The sequence below is a fragment of the Anneissia japonica genome, unplaced genomic scaffold (genome assembly GCF_011630105.1).
Source record: "Anneissia japonica isolate Jap-2015-1 unplaced genomic scaffold, ASM1163010v1 scaffold1489_len2284818_cov182, whole genome shotgun sequence".
NCBI classification, from domain to species: Eukaryota; Metazoa; Echinodermata; class Crinoidea; order Comatulida; family Comatulidae; genus Anneissia; species Anneissia japonica.
In genome coordinates this window covers 543483-568890 of record NW_022698455.1, presented here as the reverse complement: position 1 = coordinate 568890, position 25408 = coordinate 543483, and the positions used below count along the sequence as shown (strand labels likewise).

Genomic DNA, 25408 nt, shown 5'->3' with positions numbered 1-25408 from the left:
GGTTACAATTTTTATTTTGAAGACTGCATGGTCTAGGAAGTGTACATTTTTTATGGGGCAAGTTTCCAAGGGCGGGTTTTCTATGGGCGAGTTGACTGCCAAAGAGTGTTGCCAAAGTGCGAGCCATCGTGTTATTTGATCACAAGTGCGGAGACATTGCAAGTGTGAGCCAGAGGGCCATGATGTCACGACAATAGATACGAGACGTTACTCGAGTTGTGCGAGGTATCGGCTGAGATTTGTGGAGTACAATTCAAAAGACAACTATAGGCCTAATAATGAATTATTGTGATGTTAAATAGACAATGTTAGCTATCAAGGAGCGACGTTGTTTTTCATTGGGACCTTCATCCCTTCAAGGCTAGGCCTATACCATCCTAGCTAGTTTAAGCCAAGAGTAGGATAAGGCTAGCGCGACATGCGGACATTGGTACGTGTTGATTAGTCTACAAACGTCGCCTAAGTAATTGATTTTAGCCGGCAGAACGAAAGAAGAAAACTCCGCTTTTCAGTCATATTAGGCCCTTGATTTTTGACAAACAATGACCTTTCAGAGGTCAAACTGCTGTCAAGAATATGAATTGGCTGCTTCGCAGCAATTACTGTAGAGACCAAAGATGTTAAAGACCAGGAAAACCACGTGCACAAAAATGGTCTTTAATTGGAGAGAGACCTGTACATTATATTTTCTACACCTCCCACCATCCTGTTACTTGTATGTCCTACACAGTGATAAAAGAAAAGGTACAGTATTCAAAATTGTATGAGTACAGTATATATTTAATCACATTTGTTCTTAATTTTCTTTTCAAAATAATGTTTTTGTTTCATCATGTGAAACTTAGTTTACTTTTTTAAACTTTACATTAAAAAATGTCTAGGTTAATAAATTGCGTTCTATATAACACGCTTGCATAAGATGGGTATAAAAATACATCACATTATATTTTTAGACTTGTATGTATTGAGCCTAATACTAATGTCTCAGCATGTAAAGTTATGTTATCCTTGCTATTGGATATAGATGGCAGGTATTCTAATGCCCGGCACGCACTGAGTCGGCTGATGAATCCATCTTCGCCCTATGTGAGCATTTTACAATGCGATGCCATTTACCGAGTGGATGCCGTTAAAAATTATCCATTGTGCACTCTTCGTGTTTTCTGCAGAACGGTGCCGACGTAGTGTGTGCTCGGCTTTAGACATCCTTTATTTAAATTAGTATTCCACCACGGCATTGGAAGGAAAGGCACATGGTAAATAGGGTACATGGTAAATGGAACACTTAGTAAATAGGACTTTCCAGTAATATTCTGATTCCTGTTCAGTAATACATTTGTTAATGTAATTTAACAAGATCAGAGTTGTAATGCTAAAGTTTTAATTAATAAATATATATCAGAATATCCTTACACTAAACAGTGAATCGTGTGCATCTGTTACAGTTACATTTTACAGAAAATGGAGGGAATTTGTATACAGTATTTTTAAATGACGAAACACCACAACAGTATAGTCAACTACAATATTGCACTTGGGGAAAATAAGTTTCTTAAAATATAATTTTACAGAATTCCATTTTCGATTTTGTCTTTAGACCACTAAAACTTATAAAAAAAAGCATACATTTTCTTAAAACAAAATGCCAAGTCGAGTGCAACTTCGGTACCTGGTTTCTCTTATGTATAATCTGAATACACAGCGACTACTATTACTATGTTCAATCATTCTTCAATACTTGGAGCCCTTCTCTTGTGCTCTAGAAATCTATTAAATCTCTCTTCCAGTATTTCATCTACAACATTCAAAATCTTCTATCCACTCAAAGACTGGGTCCAGTGGGGTTGCCTCATCAGCAGATGGTAGCTTATCCCATTGTAAATGATTTAAACCTGTAAAACATTATTATTATTATTATCAGTTATTCAGGTACTGTTAACAATAACAGCAAAATGAAATCAGAAAACTACTGTGGTAATTCTGTTAACCGAAAGGTCCACTGATTAATCTCAGATAAGATAGTATAATACACTCCAAGTATCAAAATGCATGCCATCATGTCGGGATTCAATATTTCAACGTTAATTATGTCATCATCAGGAATCATGATTTATAATTATTTCGACATTAATTATATCATCATCACGAAATTCTGTTTGAATTTCAGTTTTCATTTTGTCATAAACAAAACAGGCAACAATCACAAGTCGAAAATAAAATTTAAAGAAATAACAATCGAAGGAGTAATGACCTATGATGAAAGAAAGCTCCGCCAGACCGACAGAATTGACAGGGTAGAAGTTTATGCTTAGCGTGAAAAGCTATAATTATCTAAAGCGGTTTTGTTTTACACTTTTATTTTCCAGTAACAAATCCTTATATGTGGCAAAGACAAGCCAAACCAGTCACTCGTCACAAAAATCAATTTTGAGTTATTAATACAGGGTTAAGGAGTAAAATAAGAGCTATAAAGTGGTAAAAAAAATCATTCAAATCCGACATTTCCTTATGAAGTTACAAGCGTTTAAACATACAGGTGTTTTAAAGAACAATATATGAGAAATCAGCCTTTAAAGTTTATGATTTCGGGCATTTCTCATGCAGAAACTATCATGAAATCCTTGTGTTGTTTTAACATTGAAAATGGGGAAAATAACAGCATAGCATGATGTATAGATATACAGTATAAAGGTTAGTTTAAGGCAATAAAAGATTTTTTAAAATTTGACATTCCAACATGTTTTGGCCATTTTCTATGAAACACGACTTGCGACGAGTGACTGGTTTGGCTTGTCTTTGCCACATATTATTAGTGTAAATTAAAAAATAAAAATGGTATTTCCCCAACATTTTCATTATCCATTAATAAACATACAAAATATAAAATTACATACATTTAAAACCGACACAAACAGAAGGCAAAAGTAGATTGCAAAATTGTAAACAGATTTGGGAAGAAATGGTTTTCTACAAACCTTCATCAAGCCTTTCAAATGCCCAAGTTGATTCACTGTAGAACATCCAGGTATGGCCATTATTGCATGCTTTTAGACAGGATAAACATGGCGTCACAACATGATAGCCTACAACATTACCACTAAAAACAAAGAAAATTATAAATTATATTTCACATTCGAGCATAATTTCTTTATAAACTACATAGTTTCTGCCACCTCTCAGTACTCCAACTCCTCAGTAATTTATAATTTCCTTGTACTGACGCTTATTGTAGACTTAATAATTATTAGCGCACACATTACTTTGATGGTTTGAGCATGGTTTAAATTGTGGATTACTGTTTGTATATCAATAGATGAAATGATTTTGTGAGCCAGCCCTTGTGATACCATAGAGAAATAAAAGAATGAAATAAATTAATACAATTATTAACTCATGCTATTGAGTGAAATACTTACCAAGAGGTACATCCTGCCTCTTTAATTTTGCAATCACAGTTAGGCGTTGAGAAACTTTTTCCCATCACATCTACTTTCCTTCAAACAAAAAAACAATGAAAGATAAACAATTAGAATAGGCCTACTAGGTACTGTAAGCCAAGTAATCTGAGTGGATGTTATTTATGAACAGATTGGATTTGAAAGAAGCCTATACAAACTAGGCTTTATTTCATTTCATTTCATTTTATTCAGGAATTAAAATCAAGATTACTTGAAAATAAAACAAATACAAAGAACAGATAAAAGATAAAGAACAAGATAAGACATTAATTCCTAGGGTAACCCAAGAAAGTTTTACAATATATAAAACTTATTTCCATTGGGGCCCTTAAAAAACTGTAAACATTTTCACCACACAAGAAACATAAAACAGTTAACAATAAAAAGCCAAAATTGACAAAAAAAACCCCCAAAATATAATAGACATTAAAAAAGCTATATCAAAAAGAGCAGATGCACTCTTATTTGAAACATTGCACATCATAGCTTAATTAAGTGTTTACCCAAATGATTTCCGTTTGCACTTTTGAATTATTATTATTATTATTAAAATATGTTAAGAATGATGATGATTAAGAATGATATGTTAAGAATGATGGCTTACCTTGATTAGAAGCCCATGGGGTTCTTTTCATGATGGCCTGCTTTTCGAGATTACTTTTGCACACTGAAGAAGGGGGGGGGGGGNNNGGGGGGGGGGGGGGGGGGGGAGGTGAAGGGGAGGCTTCTTTTCGAGATGGGCTCCTTCACGAGATTAAGACCATGGGGCTTCTATTTGAGTTTTAACGGTATGTCATGACATTTACTTACACAACTTTCATTTCATGATGATGTCCTTGATCTTGATTTGTCCATCCTTCTTAATTTTGAATTGGATAACATAATTAATTAACAAACAATACCATCACGTCATAGGCTAGGCCCTAGATGCGTTACAATTACAGGCGGTATTACTATTGGCGCAAAAATGTGTAAATTATGATCGGTAAGTAGGCCTAGGTCCAGGCATATCATATATAATTTTAAATTGGACATCCCTGCTTTTAGGCCTAGCCTAGCCCGGGCCTGCTACCAAGTAGGCTAGGCCAGGAACACAGATAGGCCTAGGCCTAGATACTGTACTTACCCTGAAGGAGGCATATCCGTTGAGTACATCTGCACGTTCGTATCAGCCAACAAGACTGCCTTCATTCCACGGTTACAAATACAAGTATCACAAAACTTGCATAAAAGTTTGATTACTCGTTTACATCTGAAACTAGGATGCATAGTGAACTGTCCGTTTCAAAACATAAATGAAGAAGAAAAATAAATTTGTGTCGAAGTTACACCAAATACAACACGTACGGCCTTTGACTTGTTGTTTTTTAAATCGACCGCATGTGTAATCGTCTCTGAGTAAATTCTGTGCAGAGGATGGATGTGATTGGCTGAAATTTTTCAACGGCTTAATTGATTGGTCCTACAAGATAAAAGAGACCAATGAATGGTAAAAGTCGAGCCCTTTAAACCTACCCATAATGCAAACCCGGAAGTCTATACTTACTTATTAAAATGGCGACCTTTGGAACCGAGTGCAGAACAGAACTGCTTTGAGATATATTTACTGTGGTTCGAAGTGAGTCTGCATTACAACTTTCTTTCGTTCAGATGGTGATAGTTACCAATGGATAAAAAACAAGAGAAGGAAATTCTGCAGGATTTTGATGGACATACGCGAGGTGAGTTTTTTTTTTTTTTTGGTTAGAGAAAGTTGAATAGCAAAAATGCGATTTCCAGTTCAGTGATCGAATTTATCAGGGTTGGGACGTGAGGTGGTGAAGGGTCGAGTTTCCTTGGTGAGCTGATGAATGGTGTTTGTGTCAAAACCCCTGCTGGCCTAGGCCTAGCCTGACATGCTTGGTCTAACTTGGAATTTTGATAATGGAGAAAGTTTCAGTCAACAAATATCTGAAGAGCTTTTTGTAAATTATTTATTTTTATAAAAAAAAATTAAAAATACAATTTAGCCTAAATGAAAAAATAGGTTTTTCATTTGATTACACAGGTGGCAGGGAGTTGAGAATAGTGTCAATATAGAGGGCCATATAAGTTTAGCATCATTAACAACTCACTGGACAGGCTAGGTAGGCCTAATGAAGATAGAGCTGTCCTAGCTAGTGGTGTTGGCCTAAGCCTACTGTAAATAAAGAGGGGAATCCTATTATACCCTCTGCTCAAAAAATAGGCCTGGCCTGTACATTTCAGAAGATAAGGACCGATTACCGCGCACATTTTTCTGGAAATTAATCATAGAAAAATTTTTAATTTAACTTTAATCACATATCTAGCAATGATATAACTCACAGTCACAGCACATTTTAGACCACCGTTCCGCAACCTATGGATCGCGACCCATCCATTGATTGGGTCGTGAAAAATAATTCAGATCGTAAAAACTTTACTTAACACGAACAAAGACAAACAAAATTAAATTACAGTAAATGAAAGTGCAATTTGAATGTGACAATTGCTTCAGTTTATTTTTGTTATGCGTTATCACAGTTTTATGTTAAAAATATACTATCAAAACACTTGTACCTCAGGTATGACAACCTTAAAGTATTAGTTTTGTTCATTTCAATGTGTTAAGCTTTCAGCTGCAAATTATAATGAGAAAACATTTTTAAATTTAATGTGACTATGTCTTTGCATACAGTAACCCATAAATCTCTGGCAGCACTAGGAATTTATAATAAAATGTCTGTTAATCATTAATTTTTAAGTTACTGAAAAATTTGGTAACTTGCGAGATTTTGATAAATGAGTAATTCAAAGTTATATTTTCATTTTTATAGGTTTTGCATATTGATTTTGTGGGTGATGATAATATATAATATGTTAATCGATTCACAAAAGAATCAAGTGGGTGTTCTTCCCGCTATCCCTCGCATGTATAAAACGACGGACGTTTTATTGACTTTGAGTTCGATGGGCCGTCTCAGAGTGCTTGACATGCTAATTTGGGGTTGTGGGCTAAAAAGGTTGAGGAACAGGGTTTTAGACAACACAGACAACTTCAGTGAAAACAATCCGAAGTGGATAAGGGAAACAAAGCAGCATATCTGATGCATTTTTTGCAGCCTAATATTGTACTGTAGGAAACTGTAAATTAAACCATGACTACTTTATTCTGAAAGCTGGTAGGCACATTGCACACAATATAATAATGATTGTATTTGATGTTCAAAGTAATATCCTTTCCAGAAATATTAAACTTTCAAAAATATGTTTTTAATATTTTCATGAAGCCCTACACTGCAATGCAAATATATACTTTCACCTGCAGTGAGTTGTAGTACACAGATTTCCAGCCGATGGTTATCATATCTGAGAAATTATAATTTATATTACTTTTCAAATAATTTTACTTTCAACTATATATCAGAGTTGACATTTTTGTTACAATGCTTTAATAATTTTATCAATCATAAAGAAGTGGAATTGTAAATGTTGATTCATTTGTTTTATTGATGCTTTGTACAAGGATGTTTGAATAAAATGTGTGGATTGACTTTTCTTTTGCTCAAAAGTAAACATTGTTTGGCCTTCAATATTTAAGGGTACAGATATTCAGTTTTAGTTTTTTTAAAGTTGAAGGTCGTACAAATCATAATAAAATTTCACTTTCTATAGTTTAAGCCATCTGTATCCATCTTCATCATCTTTGAATTTATCATTTTTGAAACAGATGCATGCATTAATACAGTACTTTACAAAGGCCTTTGATTCATTTGACAAACATGTACCTACACTGTAATTGCAGTGGTAGTATGCTTTTTAGTTAAATTTTGTTTAGTATTTAAATTTAATTGTATCATATTAAGTCAGAATGGTAATCTATGTGTAAAACATGCAGCATTTCTTTCCTATTCTCTGACGTTTTTAATAGAACAACTATAAGATTTGAAGAACAATTTGTGTTGTACTGTATTAATCATTAAAACGATTTAATCTTCCCCCTTTTTTTTTTTGGACAAATTCAAATTAGTATACAGTACTGGATATGCTTTGTTTACAATGAAAAATTAGTATGCAAGATGCTGACAGATTTAATTAAATTAAGATTAAATTAAAGTTTTTAAAAAATATCAGGTCAACTACAGTACTATAATTAACCTGTTTTTTTCAGTATATTTTAATTATGTAGAATTAAGTAGTATCATATCCTCAATATAAAAGCATATCTCAAGATCTTTGATAGAAATAGTGTAATGTATGTATCTGTAAGTTTGTTTTCTTTTAAGTTTGTGGTGCCATACTTACAAATGTGTGTTGTGTAGTAATAATATTTAAGCTGACTGTGTCAGTAGTTATTATTGCTCATGCTTTTCAAGTAGTTATATTTTTACTATATGTATCTGTGGTAGAAAATTTAGCCAGTTGCCAAGGAAATCAGAGGCTCGTGGAGACATTGCCTTTTAGGTGTTGATCGAAACAAGCATATATATTAGAATCATATTTTAATTATTTATATCTTTTACAAAATTTAGTTATGAGATAAACTGGCTTTAAACTTAACATCTACAGTATCTTTGCTTTTATCTGAAGGTCATCCATAGCACATGTGATGGAGGCAATCATTCTTCAGGTTTTCAATGTTTATATTTTCAGTCAATTGAAAACAATTTGCATACTACAGTACTGTTCAGTATAACTGAATGTGTTTGAAAAAAAAATATGTCTGTTGAGCTAATAAGGCTAGACATGTTTATACCTTGATTCACAAACATGTGTTTGTGAATCAAGGAGGGCGGAAAAAAACAAAAATGGTTTTTTTTTTCTTATTTAGAAAATAGTTATGCCAAAAACATCAAGATAGAAGAGAAAAAAAAAATAGTAAAAAAAAAAAATTGAAAGTGTAGAATAGGATGGCTAAATGTCTTTAAATTGATAATTAGTAAGAAATATACATCTTATTTTTAAAGCAGCGGCGGGTGTAATAAAATTAAAGAAAATCTTTTAAATTCTGAAATTTCCATTTTTTTTTTTGTGGCAGCGGGTGCGCTAATTGGCCAAAAGCAAAATTTTATTTTTATTCAAAATCATCATTATTGGCGGCCTGCCGCTTCGCTAAACAAAGTCTTGCCTAAACTTAGAACAAGAAAATTTAATATTAATTTGGTTGCTGACTACAGTCTTTGGAATAAAATGGTCTACTTTATGAACACTGATACCTGGATAAACCTACTAAGTGCCTATCAGGTATTCTTTCTCATGAGAGAACCCCTCGAAAATAAAATATTTCAGTTAAAATGTAAAACAAGAAAACCCATTTCCTTATTTTATTATTTGCATATAAAATAAGACCCTTATTGTTACATTGGCTGGTAGACATTAATACATTGGAAAGCCAAGACTAATACATTTTTAAATTCATCTTTTGTTATTTTTCCTAGATTATGGGAACAACTTCCTAAATGAAATTAAACAATGCACATCCATTCGGACTTTAAAGCCCAGCTCACAAAACACTTGATCTAAAAATATTAATACTAATAATAACTATTAATTATTATATTATTTTTCATTTTGTTTTAGTTAAATCAATTTATTTTGAATTTCCTTTTTTTGTATATATTTATATTGTATTATTGTTATTGTATTTGTTTTTGATGATGGAGTAAGAGCAGCTTACTGTTTGGGCTTATGCCTATTACTTACTCCTGGCAAGAATATTGTATGTATACTTTTTACTCTGCCGAATAAATATTATTATTATTATTATTATTATTATTATTAGACAGTCAGTGACAACTGAATATTCTCTCTCTCATTGCTAGTTCTTACTTTGGTCATGAGTAGTCGGCACAAATTTAATTAAGGTTCAGATTTTAACATTATATATTCTGTGGGTTCAAAATTTTTAAGAAGTTGGCAACCAAGGCCATTGAAGTATCTGCCTTCGGAAAGCATTTTAGAATTAACAACTATTGTCACTAAACAAGTGTTTGTTCCTGAATCTCCTCTTATAGACAATGTCTATCCCCTAGCATTGTAAGCATTGCAAACACCATGTACTGTATTGCAACCTCGATTCATTGTGAGTCAAGAATTGTGACCTACTATGCATGTTTATGACTTGTAAATACAGCAGCACTTTTAAGCTGTAGACTTTCTAAAGGATTGGAAGTGATTCATAATACAAGGTTTATATTTAGTTACTTGTCTTAATACTCAATCTTAAAAAGCTTTCTAATAACTTAAAAGAAAATTAAGTTGAAAATGCCAAGGAAAACTTTAAAAAAAAAAAGTTTTGGATGTACAATGTGAAAGATAACTTTGGCATGATACACTATTGCTGTATAAGATTGATAATTTTTTTTTTTTATATATCCATATATATTTATTTACCAATATTAATTCAAAGTACACAATTGATAATCGTAAAAACTAATGACTAATAATATAATTAAAAATAATTATCTTCTGGTACAGTATTTTCTTAAACAGGGCTCCATAAAGGTATACACTTTTTTTAAAAATAAGAACACATTTTATAAAGAACACTGAGACTAAAATTTCTTAAACATTAAGAACAAAATAAGAACAAATTGAGGCTGAGGTAAAATGTCAAATGAGATTTTTACTTAAAAAAACCAGAAAAACCAAAAATTATATCTGCACCTGAAGTGCAGTAGGCGTGAATGTAATGTAATATCCTCTAACAGTGCATTATTGTAGGTGTACTGTATATCCTGTAAATTTGGGGCTATTTTTACCAGGGCCTTTTTTCTGGGAATTTTTTCCAGGGCCAATTTTACCTCAATTTCATTATTCTATATTTGAAAAGTGTGTAAAATCAGAACAAAATTAAAACATTTTGAGTCTAAAATCGGCCAGAACATAAGAACAGTGAGACAGTGAGCCTATTTCAAAATATATTTCCTTTTTCATTATTTTTTTTTCCTCTGCATTGACCTTTTAATTTTCATGTTATATTCAGAACATGACAATTTGGTTACAGGGTATGAAACAACCTCCAAAAAAGTAAGACACATTAATTCAATATTTCAAATTTAAGCTTCTAGATTAGATAATAATCTATTTTAGTAACTCAGCAGTTACCACGCAAACAACACATGAAAAACTGTTTTCTAAATGGCAGTCTTCATTAACAGAAAACATTCTAAATATAACTGTACTACATTACTAACTGCTAGCCAAGTATAAACATGGTTATATAAACATATTACTCTTCTCATGAACTCATATTATTAGTAATAATATTTTTTAAAGGTTTGCATGGTGAAGTAATAATATATTTAATGCTTGCTATACACCACATAGATAGTTCTGAAAAAACTGTTGTTAGTTGAGAATGTCTCAGCGTTTCGATGGTGTTGCTTCAATCTTCTTCAGGAGAATAATATCTGCAGAGAATCCAAACAGGGAAATACTTAAAAGGTTTGTGTAGTGAGACTTGCTGCTGATTGGTGGAAAACTAAACAATAATAAAGCCTATATAAATAAATATAAAGTATCTTATTGAATGATAATGAGGCTAATTAACAAAAGTTATAATCAATACTCTAATAAAACTTAAGTCTAAAGTCTAATCTCTAACTACACGATACAATTTTATGTGACAAATAAATATATGATATGCCCATAATTATATGTAATATGACATAATGCCCATAATTAGATGTAATGATAGCATCATGTCCATATATGGGTGCATCGCACCAAGTTGTCACATAAAATTTGATAGTGTACTGTAGGCAGAGCATTAAAGCTGAACACTTGCATTCATTTGAAGAACAAATACTAATTTTATGATAATTTTATGTACATTTTTATATAATCACAGACAGATTTAGGCTGGTGGAAGTTTAATTGGCTATGTCTAAGGTTTGAATAATAATTACTGTTTGAAATCACATCACATGAGACTCATTAACAATAACACGGTCATTACTGTCATAAATGAAAAATAAAAGCATCAGCAACTAAGTCCGAAAGTCGTTTGCTATTCACTAATGTATGATCATTATATTTTTGTCTAATAATGGCTATAAATGAGAGATTGTATTATTATATATATTCTCTTACAAACTGATTTAGTTTTAAAATTCTTAAGTATTGATAGTGGAGGTGTATGGTACAGTGTCTTGGTTGTTAGATGCCTGCTTTCGAACATAACAATTAAGATAGCTTCTAGATTAAATTTTACTAGGAATATAGAAATGACCACTAATTTATTAAATAATGTTTTTTTCAGCAAAACATTTTCCAATTTAGATTCTAACCAGGTAGTCCCTCCATTATTAATTGGTTTATTGGCAATTAAAATATTAAATTTGATAAAATAAATCCAGTAAATATTATCCCTAAAGGCACTATTTTCTAATCAATGCCTGAAATGATGATGTCGCAGTTGACTTCGAATTAAGTTCATTATCTCATGACAGGCAGTTGTAGAGATCAAGATAAACTACTCAACAGCCCCACCTCCTCTGCCCTTGTGTTTAATCTTGCTACCATATAGGTATACTGGTGTGTACAGTATGTTCAGTACACTTGTGAATATTATTCCAAATGTTCTGAGCATAAGTATATCATTACAATACTCCTTTTGGTTTGTTCGCTTGATCTGGTAATCCTTGACGTAGACCATAATTTTGAAATTGATTTAGTTGGGATTTAAATATCAGATCAGAGTGCTGTTTTGGATTTGACCAACTGGTGAATAGCTAAATTCATGTGCTAAATAGCAACAAACAAATCCAGGTTTAAAAATACACTCACGCACAAAATGTAAATCAAAGTACATGGAAACATGTTTACATTTTTTATTCAGGCCTATAACCAGAATGACAGCAAAGGGTCCATGGGATCCTTCGATCCCCTAGTGGGGGTTCATGGAAGAGCTCTGAATGGGTTCAAGGTTGAATGAAATCTCTACTGGAGAGCATTTTAATGTAGCCTCTCAGCTTTGGTGTAAATACTGTGTTATGGGATATTCATACAAAAACTGTTTTGTGGGTAGACTACAGTAGTTGAGGGAGTCTCGGGGAAAGGAGTGTGACCAAAGCTGTGCGTATTCAAATCCATGCCCACACCACAGCTTGGGTTGCGTTCCTCTCCTCAAGACCTCCTCGTCTAGTCTATCCACAAGACTGTTCTCACGGAACATCCCATAAGTTGAAAGGTTACATTCAGTACCATAAAATAGTGAATTTAATCATTATTTTGATGGTATGTTATTCAAATAGCACAAGGGTGGTGTGACTTATCAAAGGGTGTTTGCTTAAAAGGTAGTCGTTTACTGATAGTTTACAAGCTAATACTAATGATAACTTTAAAGGAGAACGATGACTTCATCAGTCAGTCATTGACGTTTTATTTGTCCTTTCGCAGATTTACTTTGTGGCGCTGTGTACTAGAGATAAGCCCACTTCTTACTTCACTACCTTCTGTGCTTAGACACCGGTCATTCCTCTCTACTCAATACATCCTAATTTTATTTATTTTCAGAAAGTAAAAGTAAACTTGAGAACTCGCTTCAATTTCATAAAATTGAAGTCGAGGCCTGCCATTCCTAGTCTTTGACATCCAATGTATTTACATCCGTATTCATCGTTACTAAAAATAAAGAATAATAACCTTGAAAATAATCAAGACATATTAGTGCAAGCTCTGATTTTTATTCAAAATTTTGTCCTGAAATCTGATGAGAAAAAAATATATATTTTGGCATTGGAATATTTATTTTGCTCCAGGAAATTTGACCTTTGACTTTTATACCAACTTTTATTCTATTAATGATTGTACATAAACATGGACAAGTGTATTGGAGGGGAAACATGATTATAATTTCCTTTATTTGCATATTGTGATTCAGCTATTTTTGGTTGCCTAACTTCCAGCGTCTCTTCACTGTAGCAAAATTTCATTAGCAAATCCAGAAGGTTGCAAAGACAGGAAGGAAAATCTAACTTGGAATATCCTGGTCTGGCCGATAAAACAGCAGACAGAAAACCCAAGCCCCTGGTCACTCAACGAAGACTGGTTTTTGTTGGTGATCTGTAACGAGAACCAGCTGGGACAATATCAAGCACATTGGCATTGCCCCAAGCGGGGGTACAAGGCGTCTAGGCTCTTGAAACCCACAGAGATCTGATTCAATACGGCTGTTCTGCTACAGCGAATGGTCTGGTGGACATATATTTAAACATTTCCTGGCTTGGCACATTTAAGACAATGCTAAATTCGTGGAGAATTCACTAATAGTACGTACTGTAGTAGTAGAGCCGGATAGTGTTCTGTTGGAACCATATGGAGGAAAGTTTTTACTAAAAGATTCAGATGTCATTTTTGAGAAATTATACCAATGAATTTCAAAACAAAATATATCTGAGATGCTTGATTATTGAAACTCAGGATACAAAACGTATTATGCCAATTTGCTGATCAATTGGATGGAATATTAATATTAAGCTGGGAGTAGCTCAAAGTCCAAATGTGTGGTCGTTTAATATTCATGCTATTAGCTTTGAAAACCGATACTCATTATACAGTCGTTGAGTACTAAAATGTATGTATTTTTTATAACTGTATTATTTTGATTGGATCTTATTTTATGTACACACAATAGGAATATTTTTTGCCGGACAAACGGTTACAGATAGAAGTGACCATTGTATGCGACGCTGACAGATGGTCAGCACATATTTTCATCAGGGTTGACAGAAAGAGAATGAAACTTTATGTTGATAAACAAATTGTTAATAATACAAAAAAAATTGTGGTTATTTTATTTGAGTGATCCTTTCTTTTGATTCATCCTGGAATCCCTCAGACTAAAGCCATCATTCGAAAGCGCTAAAAAAAAAATTACAAGGATGGAAAGTTTGCAGAATGTACGGCAACGCTGTCAGTCGATGGTGTCGCTTCTTCCAACAAACTCAACTCAAGGACGCAATATTAGACACGGTAAGAGAATTGACACCCAGTTGCATGTAGGCATGGATAAAAAAAACGCGTGCTGGGATGAGATCAACGTTTTTTTCCTTCGGATTTTTACCAGTATTCACTTTCAATGTATTAACCTTCCATCTCTGCATAGTTTTTCTTTGTTATTTAGTATGTAGACTGTATTTTACAGTTTTTACTCCTAATGAGGAGATTGTCTAGTGCATGTTTTTTTGTAGTCTGTTCTGTAATTTACGAATTACACACATAACACACATTTTTTTCCAACATTAATAAAATCATCACTGCAGTATAGCAATGCACTAGGAGATAGATATACTTACTGTACTAAAATTCACCAAGACTTCCCCACAGGCCTCGTATTATTAGTGCAAGTTTGGATGTGCCATTTTTGATACGTCAGATTTGATGCGTAGTTTAGAAGACCTTTCAGAAGATCAAGTTAACTGACTGTTGTAAATAACATACATTTTACATTTAAATATTGTCACTTGTCAGAGTAAACAACTATACGGCCTTTCCAAGGCAAAACAACGTAACCTAAAAATATAAAATTAGTTTATATAAAAGTAGTTGCGTTGTTTTTTATATGGGACAGCCGTATACTGCTTTATTATACTATATCGGATGTTTTTTCTACGAAATTATTATCAGAAATTATAACCCCAGAGTACAGTTTTACAAAAATGAATGAAGTTTGAGCCATTTCAGGATGTTGAACATTACTCTGGGATTATTAGATAAAGTGTCGAAATAAGTGGTAGTTGATTGTACTGTAAAGTAAGTTGTTAGCACATTATAGTGCAATTCTTCTGTGCGCCTACTGTATTGTTGTTTTAATAGTAGGTGTTTTTATAAAGTATTATTGTTTCTCTTTATAATTATTCTATTTATAAATGTTTTTTTACCAGATTACAAACTTATTGCATGCTGTTCCATTTTGTGTTTTCATTGATGAATTATTACTAACTTTTTTTTGCATGTTGTAAAGTTTGTGGTTTTATAGAATTATATTTTCAAATGATTTATTATTTTTATATCATGAAGTGTTTATTTTTTCTATTATGATTCAAGTTTCTCTCTTCCTTAGTTTGTTTATGATTGAATTGTTTAACCTCCATTAAAAGTACACCTTTAGGTCCCAAAAAAGCTTCCCTTTATACAGTAGGTGTACCGTATTGAGGGACACTAACGAAAAACATTGTCCCCTAGTAGGGGTTTTTCCACGTCATACAATAAGGATATAGATTCTTTATATAATTTTATTTCAGTTGACCTAAAAACGTGTTACAATATAAATTAAACTAAATTGTAACAATAATTTGCAATACAAATCAAAATAAATGTAATTAACAACAAAAATTGTAGGCCTATTTATTCTAGATTCCAGCGCTATGAGATACGGCAGAATGAATATAGTAGTGACTTCTGAATTTGAATTCTGAAAGTACACCAGGAAAATAATTTATCTTTGTTTTTTTTATATGTATTGTGTTAAAACAACCTCTCAATTATGTTAGAGGATACTGTTGTCAATTGAATAAAAAAATAACTTAAACTTCCTGTTGAAAGCGATAATATTTGATTGTGAATTATTCAAGTAGGTCAGTAAATAACATAAACTGATTGTTAATACCTATGATATTAGCTGTCAAAAATACAACCCTTTAAGTATACAGCTGAATATGTAGTTAAAAGGAAAGGTTGATAATTAGTTAGTGAGCTAGTGTAGTCGAAATTCTGCCTTAGGCTTACTTAATCTCAAAATAGAATAGCGTTTTCTGCCTGAACACTACCTGTCTATTCTCCACAGGTTAGAATAGACCTTAAGATTTTAATTACCACACATTTCTGAACTTCCCAGCCAACGCAGAGTACACATCAATGGAACAGATTTTCCGATACATTGAATATGCATTCCTTGAAGGTATCCATACTTTGGAACATTTATTGTAGTGTATGCAAATGAAATGGACTCTGATATCCATAGAAACAAAGCTAAAAAAATGTAGAGATGTTTTTGAGAGTTCTGCATGAGAAAGTCTGTTCTTGATGTTCAATAAAAATTATACTCCCAAGGATTTTATGAATAATACATAGATTAATTTATATTGTGTTTTTTGTGAAGGTTTTAGTTGACTGGTTATTAATCTACACTTGTTTGACAGACAACAGTACCTGGGATTCTATTCATGTTATCTCCTAAGTTATCATTTAGCATAGAGTCGTCTGCATTGATTGAGCTTTTTATAACCATACACAGTGAGATAATTCAAAATGTAATCTCCCATTAGTAAATATAATTATGAAAATTAGTATCTGTAGATCTCTAATACGGTACAAGGTAGCAATTCTTATATGCCATTAAAATTAGTAGTAGTAGTAGTAGTAGTGTAGTTTTATATAGCGCAGATATCCACCTAATGTAAGATGCTCAGGGTGCTTGATTTGTGGACTAGGAACTCGATCAATGACTTTCTTCGCCAATAATGGGTCCCTTCGTGTCTGTGTTACCCGGTACCAGCAACTCTCGTCATCCACCACAGGGTCTGTCTGCTCCAGTACTCCGGGGTATCCCCCTACTCATCTCGAAGGATATACTGGGTTCTTTATAGTGCACACGAGCCATTGTATACACTGGGCCTACGGTTTATAGTCCTTATCCGAGAAGACTTGTTCTACCACCAGAACCATAGGCGAGTGTGCCATTCGAACCAGTGCCGATATTATGGCTATAGCTTGCGGTGCCCCTGCTAACCGCTCGGCCATTCGACTCACCAAACCAAATTACTGATTACTCTCTCTATTGGCCAGTGATCAAATCATAGTCTCCTTGGTATCTGGATCGGTGATTTTCTTGTATGAACTCACGGGTGAGCGCATATGTTTGTAATCCAAATCCTGCTAACCGTTAGCTGCCGTGTGTGAACATGGCCTTAAAGATGAAGCCTGGTGATAGACTATAATACTGCTAAAAGAATATAGAGAAAATGATTATTACTTTTTGTGAGTGATGATTTCCAGAGTTTCGTATAAATAAGAATTTCTAGAAGAAAAAAAATTCAGATTCTGGTAATATATAGTAATTTGTTTCACTCTCTTGTTTATACTAATTATAAGTCATAATAAACATAACAAAGCCATTAAGTATAATTGTTTGAATTAAGGTAAAGGTAAAGGTAGGAGAATAACCCATAACTTGCAGCGTCATTGTGCTGAATTGCGTATGGGGGTGGTCCGTGACTACTGTACCTAGCAGCCGTAAAGAGGCGCTTCTTCGTAGATACATGTTCACATCATTCCACAACGACAGGGGCTGGAATAAACCATAACAGCGGGGGTAACCCCTACTCTTTCAGAAGATGCAATGGGTTATTTAAAGTGCACACAGATGTATACACTGGACCTCCATTTTAAGTCCTTATCCGAGAAGACTTGGTTCTACCAACCGAACCATGGACGAGGAGCAGCTGGAACCAGTGCCGATGTTAAGGCTGTAGCCAGCGGTGCCCCTGCCTTACTGCTCGGCCACTCGACTCGCCACTTAGATTTGTATGTTAAAGTTTATTTACTGTAGATTTTGATTAAAAAATTATAATGAGAAAGTATTATCCTTGCCATTTAGCAAACATCAGAGGTAATTGTTTCTATTCTAATTTTACAAGGTGCTAATTGGATGATATTTATGGAATTTAGTTTAAATACAAAATGGTTTCAGGTGAAGTAGTGAATTCTACTACCCTGAGGTGTTGGTTGATTGTGACTACCTCCTGACACGGAGGGAGGATTGGTAATCCTAATCAACAAACAACGAGATTGATGTACCGTATTTGTCTTACTATTATGATGTATGTTTTACTATAACCAGGATGTAGTTATGGTAGGCGGGACCAGCTAATTTTATGGCCCTCCACCCACCCTTATTAACTCACTTTTCCATCCTTTAAAATCCACTCTTATTATTTTAGAATTTACCAGGGTTATTTTACACCTACCATAAAAATATCTATCACCCACCCTTTTATACAGGAGCTGATTTCTTCAGCTCATGTACAACCCTGTATATCTCATAAATATTAAAACAGCGAACATTCATCTACATTTAGCCATTTTAAACTGTGAGGGTAAAATTATGCAGTGTTCACATGCATGATTGGGATTTTTGAGTAGTAGCATTTTCCCCAATTGGCATGCGCAGGAAGTGGTAGAAACTACCACACCCCTTCCCGGTTGGAATTCAGCACTGAAATCTTATGAGGCATAGTAATACTGTATGCACTCTTTAAATCAGTTTGTTTTGATCATCATTACCATTGAAATTTAATAAACTTACTTGATCCGAAAATTCTTTTTTTTTTTTTATTGACTTGCTAGAAACAATACAGATTAGTTGTGGGTGAACCCTACCCACAAAGTAAAATTTACAAAAAAATATATAGACTATAGTACAGTAGAGTACAAGCCACATGTATGCATATTATATTCCCGTTGAGAAAGTATCTTGATACTGACAATATAGGTGTCAAGATTTACAAGTGGAGATAAATGCAACTCACACTGTACAGTCATCATGCTAAATAAACACTTTATTTATTACACTGTAATTCATACAACTTTCTTTCTCTTAAGAATACATGCATGTAACTATATAATACATTTGAAATGATACACAAATATTGTACTGGCCATGTGATACAGTACTATAGTTTAATCAACTTTAAGATTACTAAGTTACATGATGATTTTAAATACAAATTTCTGTCACTTCTTTCCTTTGTTGCAGGTAGTTCATTGGGCCAACGCCCAACTTATTTAAAAATAAAACTTAAAATACTTAATTATTAATTGATTGATTATAATTCTTTAATTGCAGACATGTTTAAGCAATATTAGCTACTTTTGTGTTCATAAATAAAAATCACAGACTAAAAAATTTACAATACATTGACTTTAAAAGAGACTGAACTGAGGAAGTAGCAGAAGCATATTCCCAAGGCAAGGGGTAACAACCATAACACAATGGCGATATTGATTGTATTCGATAATACTGAAGACCTGAGCCTAGGAAAGCCTACATTGTGTAAGTTCAAGGCCCACCTTATGCCATTGCTGATAATTTCCTGGCCTACAGGTTACGATATGACGAACCTAGGCTTTAATAAGACTAAGGCTGGAATGCTGAGTACACTCAACAAGTGGCGGCTTCCTTCTCTGTGCTCTCTGCATCGGTTGTCAAGTGAAATGGAGCGCTCGGTCGGAGACTTGATTTCATTCAAACAAAAGCTACCAGCAGGAGGCTGTGTTGAAAGTAAATAAAACATAATCGCAAGCATTTGTAATGCTACATGGGTCCTATTTCCTCATTGTCAAGTTTTATTACTTTAAGCAGTATTCAGTTGTTCAATATACTGTAGTAATATTTAGTGCATGCAATTTTTTTTAATGAAAGTTTTGATTATTTATACTGGAAAATACCAGCCTTTTCCATCCCAACTTTTTGCATGGATTTAGTAGACAGGTCATGAGATAAAATTCAGTTTTGTTTTAATAAGGGAAAATGAAATGTACATTGAAACCCTTTGTTATTAAGTTTTATGATTTTTCTAGTATATAAAAAATCTTGAATATTGAATTAGCAAACAGTATGTTGATGTACTGTAATAATAATAATGTACAAAATAATTTTTACAATTTCTTTTTATACCACTTGTTTCAGAAATCCGTCAAAGGCTAACAGAACAGCTGAAATGCCTGGACACAAGGCACGAGTCGCAACTAGGTCTCATCGCAGATGTACAGGAATATTTCAAGAGACGGTCAGAGATTGAATTTGACTATGCCCGACAATTGGAACGTCTGTACGACCGGTTCACGGGCAAGCAGAAACCAAGTCACACGTAAGAATCTTGTGAAATATTTTGACATTTAGGAACAAAGGCTTACTCGTCAAACAGGATTAAAAGGAAGTTTTATGTGAAAGCTGGAGTTATAGGGATATAGGTCCCTGGTGGAGTTGTGGTCTTTTTGGGATTAGGGGAAATATTAGGGGAAATGTTTACATGCTGAATCTTTCTAGCATGTAAAAGGTGAATTCCTTTTCATTTTAATGGCTTTGATGCAAAGGAAAGTGGTGCAATTTGGATGATCAGAGGGGGTTTAAAGAGGGCTTGCCCAAACTATATACTAGGAACCCCTCCCCCTGATTATAAGCCTGAAAGATTACTGATGCTAACTTTACAATACAAAAATTTATGAGTTAAACAGGGGTGGATTTGCAACATCTGTGAAATATAACTATAGTCAGCGCCTTTTTTTGCGCGCTGTAATTTGTTGGAACACAAACCTTTAGCTTCTTCAGTCTGAGGTGGTTGTATATAAAGATGTGAATTTATGTTATTATAACTTGAATTAGCAAGAATTGAATAGAATTCAATTGAAATTTATTAGGTACTCCAACCAACACACAAAACATTACAGGAAAGGTTGCACAAAGCAAAAATAAAACGATTTAAACAGTAAAAACCTAAAAGCAAACAGTGAATGGAGAACCAGGATGGCCCATAAAGTTAGTATAGCAAATGCTGGCTAATTTTTAATGGGATTCCAGACAAAAATAAACAGCATTGACAAACATTCAAAGATAAAACAGTTAAAAAGATAAAAGATAAAATTTTAAAAAGTTAAAAGGTTAAAATATAACAATAAAAAATTTGAACATTCTAAAATTTAAAAGATTAAAAAGTCAAAGTCAATGACAAAAGTGCAGAGATAAAGGGCGCGTACAGTAAGGGTGGACAGACAAAAAGGGGCAGTTGAAAATGGGTTTTAATAAAAAATGAACAATGAGTGGACAATAGTTATTGTAGAGGACCCTGAAAAAAGTATAAACAGTAAAGTAATACTGAAGACCAACATAATGTAATAATTTCTGCAAGTTGCAAATCGATCTACAGTTGGAAAATTGCCAGAGTGTAGTTGATGAGTACAATAATATTGTATTGCTCATAATAAAGTAAAGAATAAAATGATATTATTTTAAACATGCCTTCATAAAATGGTCAGATAATGTTTTAAGTAGTAATTTCATCTTTCTCAAATATAAATAATGATATGGTACTGTGCTCAATTTCAATATAGATCAAATCACAAGTTATTATATTTGGTCATTGGATCCATAAATGTTCAAACCGTTAATCAATTTCCACTCCCTGGAATATGTACCTAGTTGTCTTGCAGTTACAATACCAATTCCACACGAAGAATGCCCGTCAATTTTCCTCGGTAGAGATTATAATGTACTGTAGATAAAATGTCTTGGCTATAATATAAGGACACAAGAAAAATGTACAGGAAGGTTTACCGCTGTGTGTACAGTGAGAGTTTGTTACTTTTTTTTTTTTCCTGGTAGGTGAAGTCTTGACGAATACTGTGAAAGGAATAGCTCTGTAATTTTAAAGTAATTTGCAAAATTATAATGGAGGAAACACTATCTATCTAATTAGCAATTTTCGGCAAATGATGCTCACGCACCATTGAAGGCTGGTACCATATTTGTTGACAGAAGATGTGTTTTCTGGTTCAGGGATTTAGAATGAGAATTCAAAGCAGTGTGCCTTCAGATGTTATGTTTGTATTGAGCTACTATTCCAATGTATAATTTGTTGTTATTTTTATTGTTTAATTTAAGCATCATGAATTAAAACCTTAAATACTTAAACCTAACCAAGTTCTTGTAATCTTGAAAGCTCTGATGGGGGCAGTATAATAGAGGCATAGTGTATATTGGGCCTATTGGCCGCCCATACAAAAAAAGATCTATTAATCAATCAGATTAATCAATCAGTGGAGTGTTTTCTAGAGCTCCTCATCAGAGATAAAAAGAGTATCTATTTGGCATTGTAGGTATAGAAGCTGTGGGTAATAAATATATTAAGATCTCAAGTGCAACACAGTACAGTAGCAATTAAAATTGTAATTAACATATCACATTATCAGCTGAAGTATTTCCTTTTTTTAATGAAAAATATTGAAGTAGCAAAATTAAAATTAATATAATCAACCACATTATCATCCAGAGTATTTCCCTTTAAAGAAAAATATTGAAGCAATACCAATTAAAATGTAATATAATACCATAACCTATCACATTATTATCTGAACTTTCCTTTTAATGAAAAATAAGTTGCAATCAATATAATCTATCACAACATATCACATCATCAGCTAAAGTATTTCCGTTTTAAAAGAAAAATATTGTTTATGCAGCAATTAGTGTACTCGCAAGTAAAACCATCCTGGTTTTATCTTACACTATTAAAATTCATCATTAATTCACTGTGTTTGTTGTGTGCTGACCTTCATGGCTCATCAGTTTAATTATCCAGGTATAAGTGGAACGATAATCGGAATATGTATAGCATTATCGTTTTATTTTCGTGCATAATTATCTTTTTGTAGACAACACTTTCATGAATCACTGACCATACATGTTTTGTTGATTGTAATCTCCATTTTTCTGATTTCATCATCTTGATATCACAACCTTTCCTATCTTCAAATTCTTTAATATCTTGTTATCATTTTATTTCTTTAACATTGAGCAAGCACAGTATGTTGCATTGGTTTTAAACTACTTTATATTACAGGGGATGGGATCTGACACTTTTCCATGGTACATTGGCAATTTTAAGCTGTTTTATGATGTTTTGAACCTGTTTTTGATCTACGAAATGCAGCGAACGGACGGCTTACAGTACAGTATGCCATCCCTAACCATCTCCCATTTGTTAGCTTATGACAGATAGTTTAGGCCTAAATCTTAAATTTGAACTACAATGTTTAAATATATTACGGTATTCTTTCAAATGTCATAAACTTATTAAGATTAAGCATAGCAATTTTTAATAAAAACAATACTGATAATTCTAAGTAACAGGCAACAGAAAACCAGCAATAATATTTAAGAATAATTTTATTAATTGATAATGATCTATACTATAAATAGGCCTGTATCTACTGACGTACAGAATATGCTACTATACAGTATTTCAATTCAAAACAATAAGACTAATGTCTCTGTGAGTATAGAAACAAAAGATGAGACAAAAGGCTAAGCAAGAAGACAAACCAATGTACGTAATCTCCCAAGCAATTATTGCTTACTTGCACAATAATGATATTGAAATAAGTAACGATACTGCCAAATTTGATAAATGAAACCTTTAACATTTATTTTAAATAATATGAAAGATACATGGCTTAAGAATATACTCTTCTATATTTTTCAAATTATATTACCTAGAAGTAATTAGTAAATTTACACCTAGATCCTCTATTTTTAAAGGGACAATTCTGCATCAAAAAAATGTTATGATAATTATAATATGGATGTCCCTTGAACAGTGGTTATCTCCTAGTGAAGGCTGTATTATCGATTATTTTCTTGTTAGGTGGTGGGGTAAAAAGTCCACTGAATAGGGGTGTCCCCTTTAATAGAGGTATGCCCTTCTACCAAAGCAGGGGTTCTACAATAATTAGGTGGTTTTTATCAAGGTTAATGAGAATCTGATTTTAATGCATTTATAGTTCTTCACTTGGGGCCCGTTCGAGCGAAAATATCCGTGCAATTTACCAGTTAATTCACCGGTACACACTTTCTAAAACCGCTCGGACACTAGTCTAATTACCTTACCCTCTGGATTATCCGCGACAATTTTGACCACCAAATTGCTGGGTAGAATACCGTGTATGGAATAACCATGGAGCCGGAGGCGATGATAAATCAACCTTAATTGTTTTTCCAAAAGTTTTGTCCACAGCCCAGCACGAAATTCAATAGGTTACAGCCCAGGCGTGGTTGCAGCTCTCCTTCGCCTCCTCACACATGCACAACTAAATCTAAATTTAGTAGCATAGCTATGCGATCGATTTGTAGATTTACCATTATTCGGAGAAAGAAACTTGAATAAACTAGCATAAGTACAGATTTTAAAGCAGCCATTATAAGTTATTGAGCTACATTATCGTTCCACCGTGCCGCGCTGTGTGTACGTGGGCCGGTTATAGTAGTAAGTAAACAAATGGGATTTACCGTGAACTAAAACTTGCTCGAATGGTCGACCACCCGCTGAGTGCTCAGCGCTATTACCCGGTGAAATAAACTAAATACGGTTGGCGTTTTTTGCTCTAACGGGCCCTAATACGCCCACTAAATTCTCAACAATGATGTAACAAAGGAGAGGTTCTACAGTCACTAATTAGTTCACTGAAAAACTGAAACAAAAAATAACATCTTCAAGTCCATTACCTGAGCCATTGAAATTGAAAGGATCTTCGGATATAAAGAAGTCTATGAGCAAAGATGGCTTATCTTCCAAGAAAACACTTAAAGAAAACGAGTTAAAGAAAACATCTATTAGGTCTGATTCAAAGAAACAAGTTAAAGACAATGTTGAAAGTAAAAAGACCGTTGCAAATGAGAACAGTGATCCTTCTAAGAAATGTTACATTAAACTAAATCTAAATCATATTTATGTTTGATAAAAACAAACTTTGTTGTTAAACGTTACAAGTTAAATTTTATTAGTCAACAAATACAGTAGATATAGTAGGCCTATCTCTTGATTCGGGGGACCTAGAGTATAATTTACACTAGACTAGGTTAGAGATGAAGATGCATGCATCTAAAAGCATGTGAGTAACCGTGGTCATGCGCAATATATGTCTATAACTGAAATATCTTTGTTATCGCTAATCCAATGCTACTGTATTCCTTTGAAGAAAAATTACAACATTTAAATATCTGTCTAGATTGAGGTTACATTTCTAAGGTGTTTTCAAGTTCTTTTTAATGCCATTTGTTTAAAAAAATGTTAAAATATTTTACTTGTTTGGTAGTGTAGTAATTAAAAACTATAATCTCAATATAGATGTTAGTGTAGCTTTACACAGGATATTTGCTTAGTTAAATTAAC

General features: G+C 33.2%; 2 protein-coding genes across 8 annotated transcripts in view; one reads left to right on the top strand and one right to left on the bottom strand.

Moving 5' to 3' along the window:
• Nucleotides 1-759: 759 nt before the first annotated feature.
• Nucleotides 760-4854, bottom strand: LOC117102561 (protein FAM72A-like). The gene is made up of 4 exons (XM_033242865.1): nucleotides 4585-4854; nucleotides 3417-3494; nucleotides 2976-3097; nucleotides 760-1892 (listed from the first exon to the last, which is right to left on the bottom strand). Exons 1-4 carry the CDS (start codon nucleotides 4725-4727, stop codon nucleotides 1792-1794), a joined length of 444 nt encoding a protein of 147 aa, XP_033098756.1. The 5' UTR covers nucleotides 4728-4854; the 3' UTR covers nucleotides 760-1791.
• A 147-nt stretch (nucleotides 4855-5001) lies between these two features.
• Nucleotides 5002-25408, top strand: part of LOC117102560 (SLIT-ROBO Rho GTPase-activating protein 3-like) — a 73790-nt gene continuing 53383 nt past the window's right edge. For 6 of the 7 annotated variants that reach the window (XM_033242859.1, XM_033242858.1, XM_033242864.1 and 3 more), the window contains exons 1-3: nucleotides 5026-5179; nucleotides 14302-14435; nucleotides 20152-20332. In XM_033242859.1, coding sequence (XP_033098750.1) covers nucleotides 14345-14435; nucleotides 20152-20332 — 272 coding nt within the window. In that variant the 5' untranslated portion in view covers nucleotides 5026-5179; nucleotides 14302-14344. Of the gene's footprint in view, nucleotides 5180-14301; nucleotides 14436-20151; nucleotides 20333-25408 lie in introns of all 7 variants that reach the window. The other variant, XM_033242860.1, reaches the window with a different exon arrangement.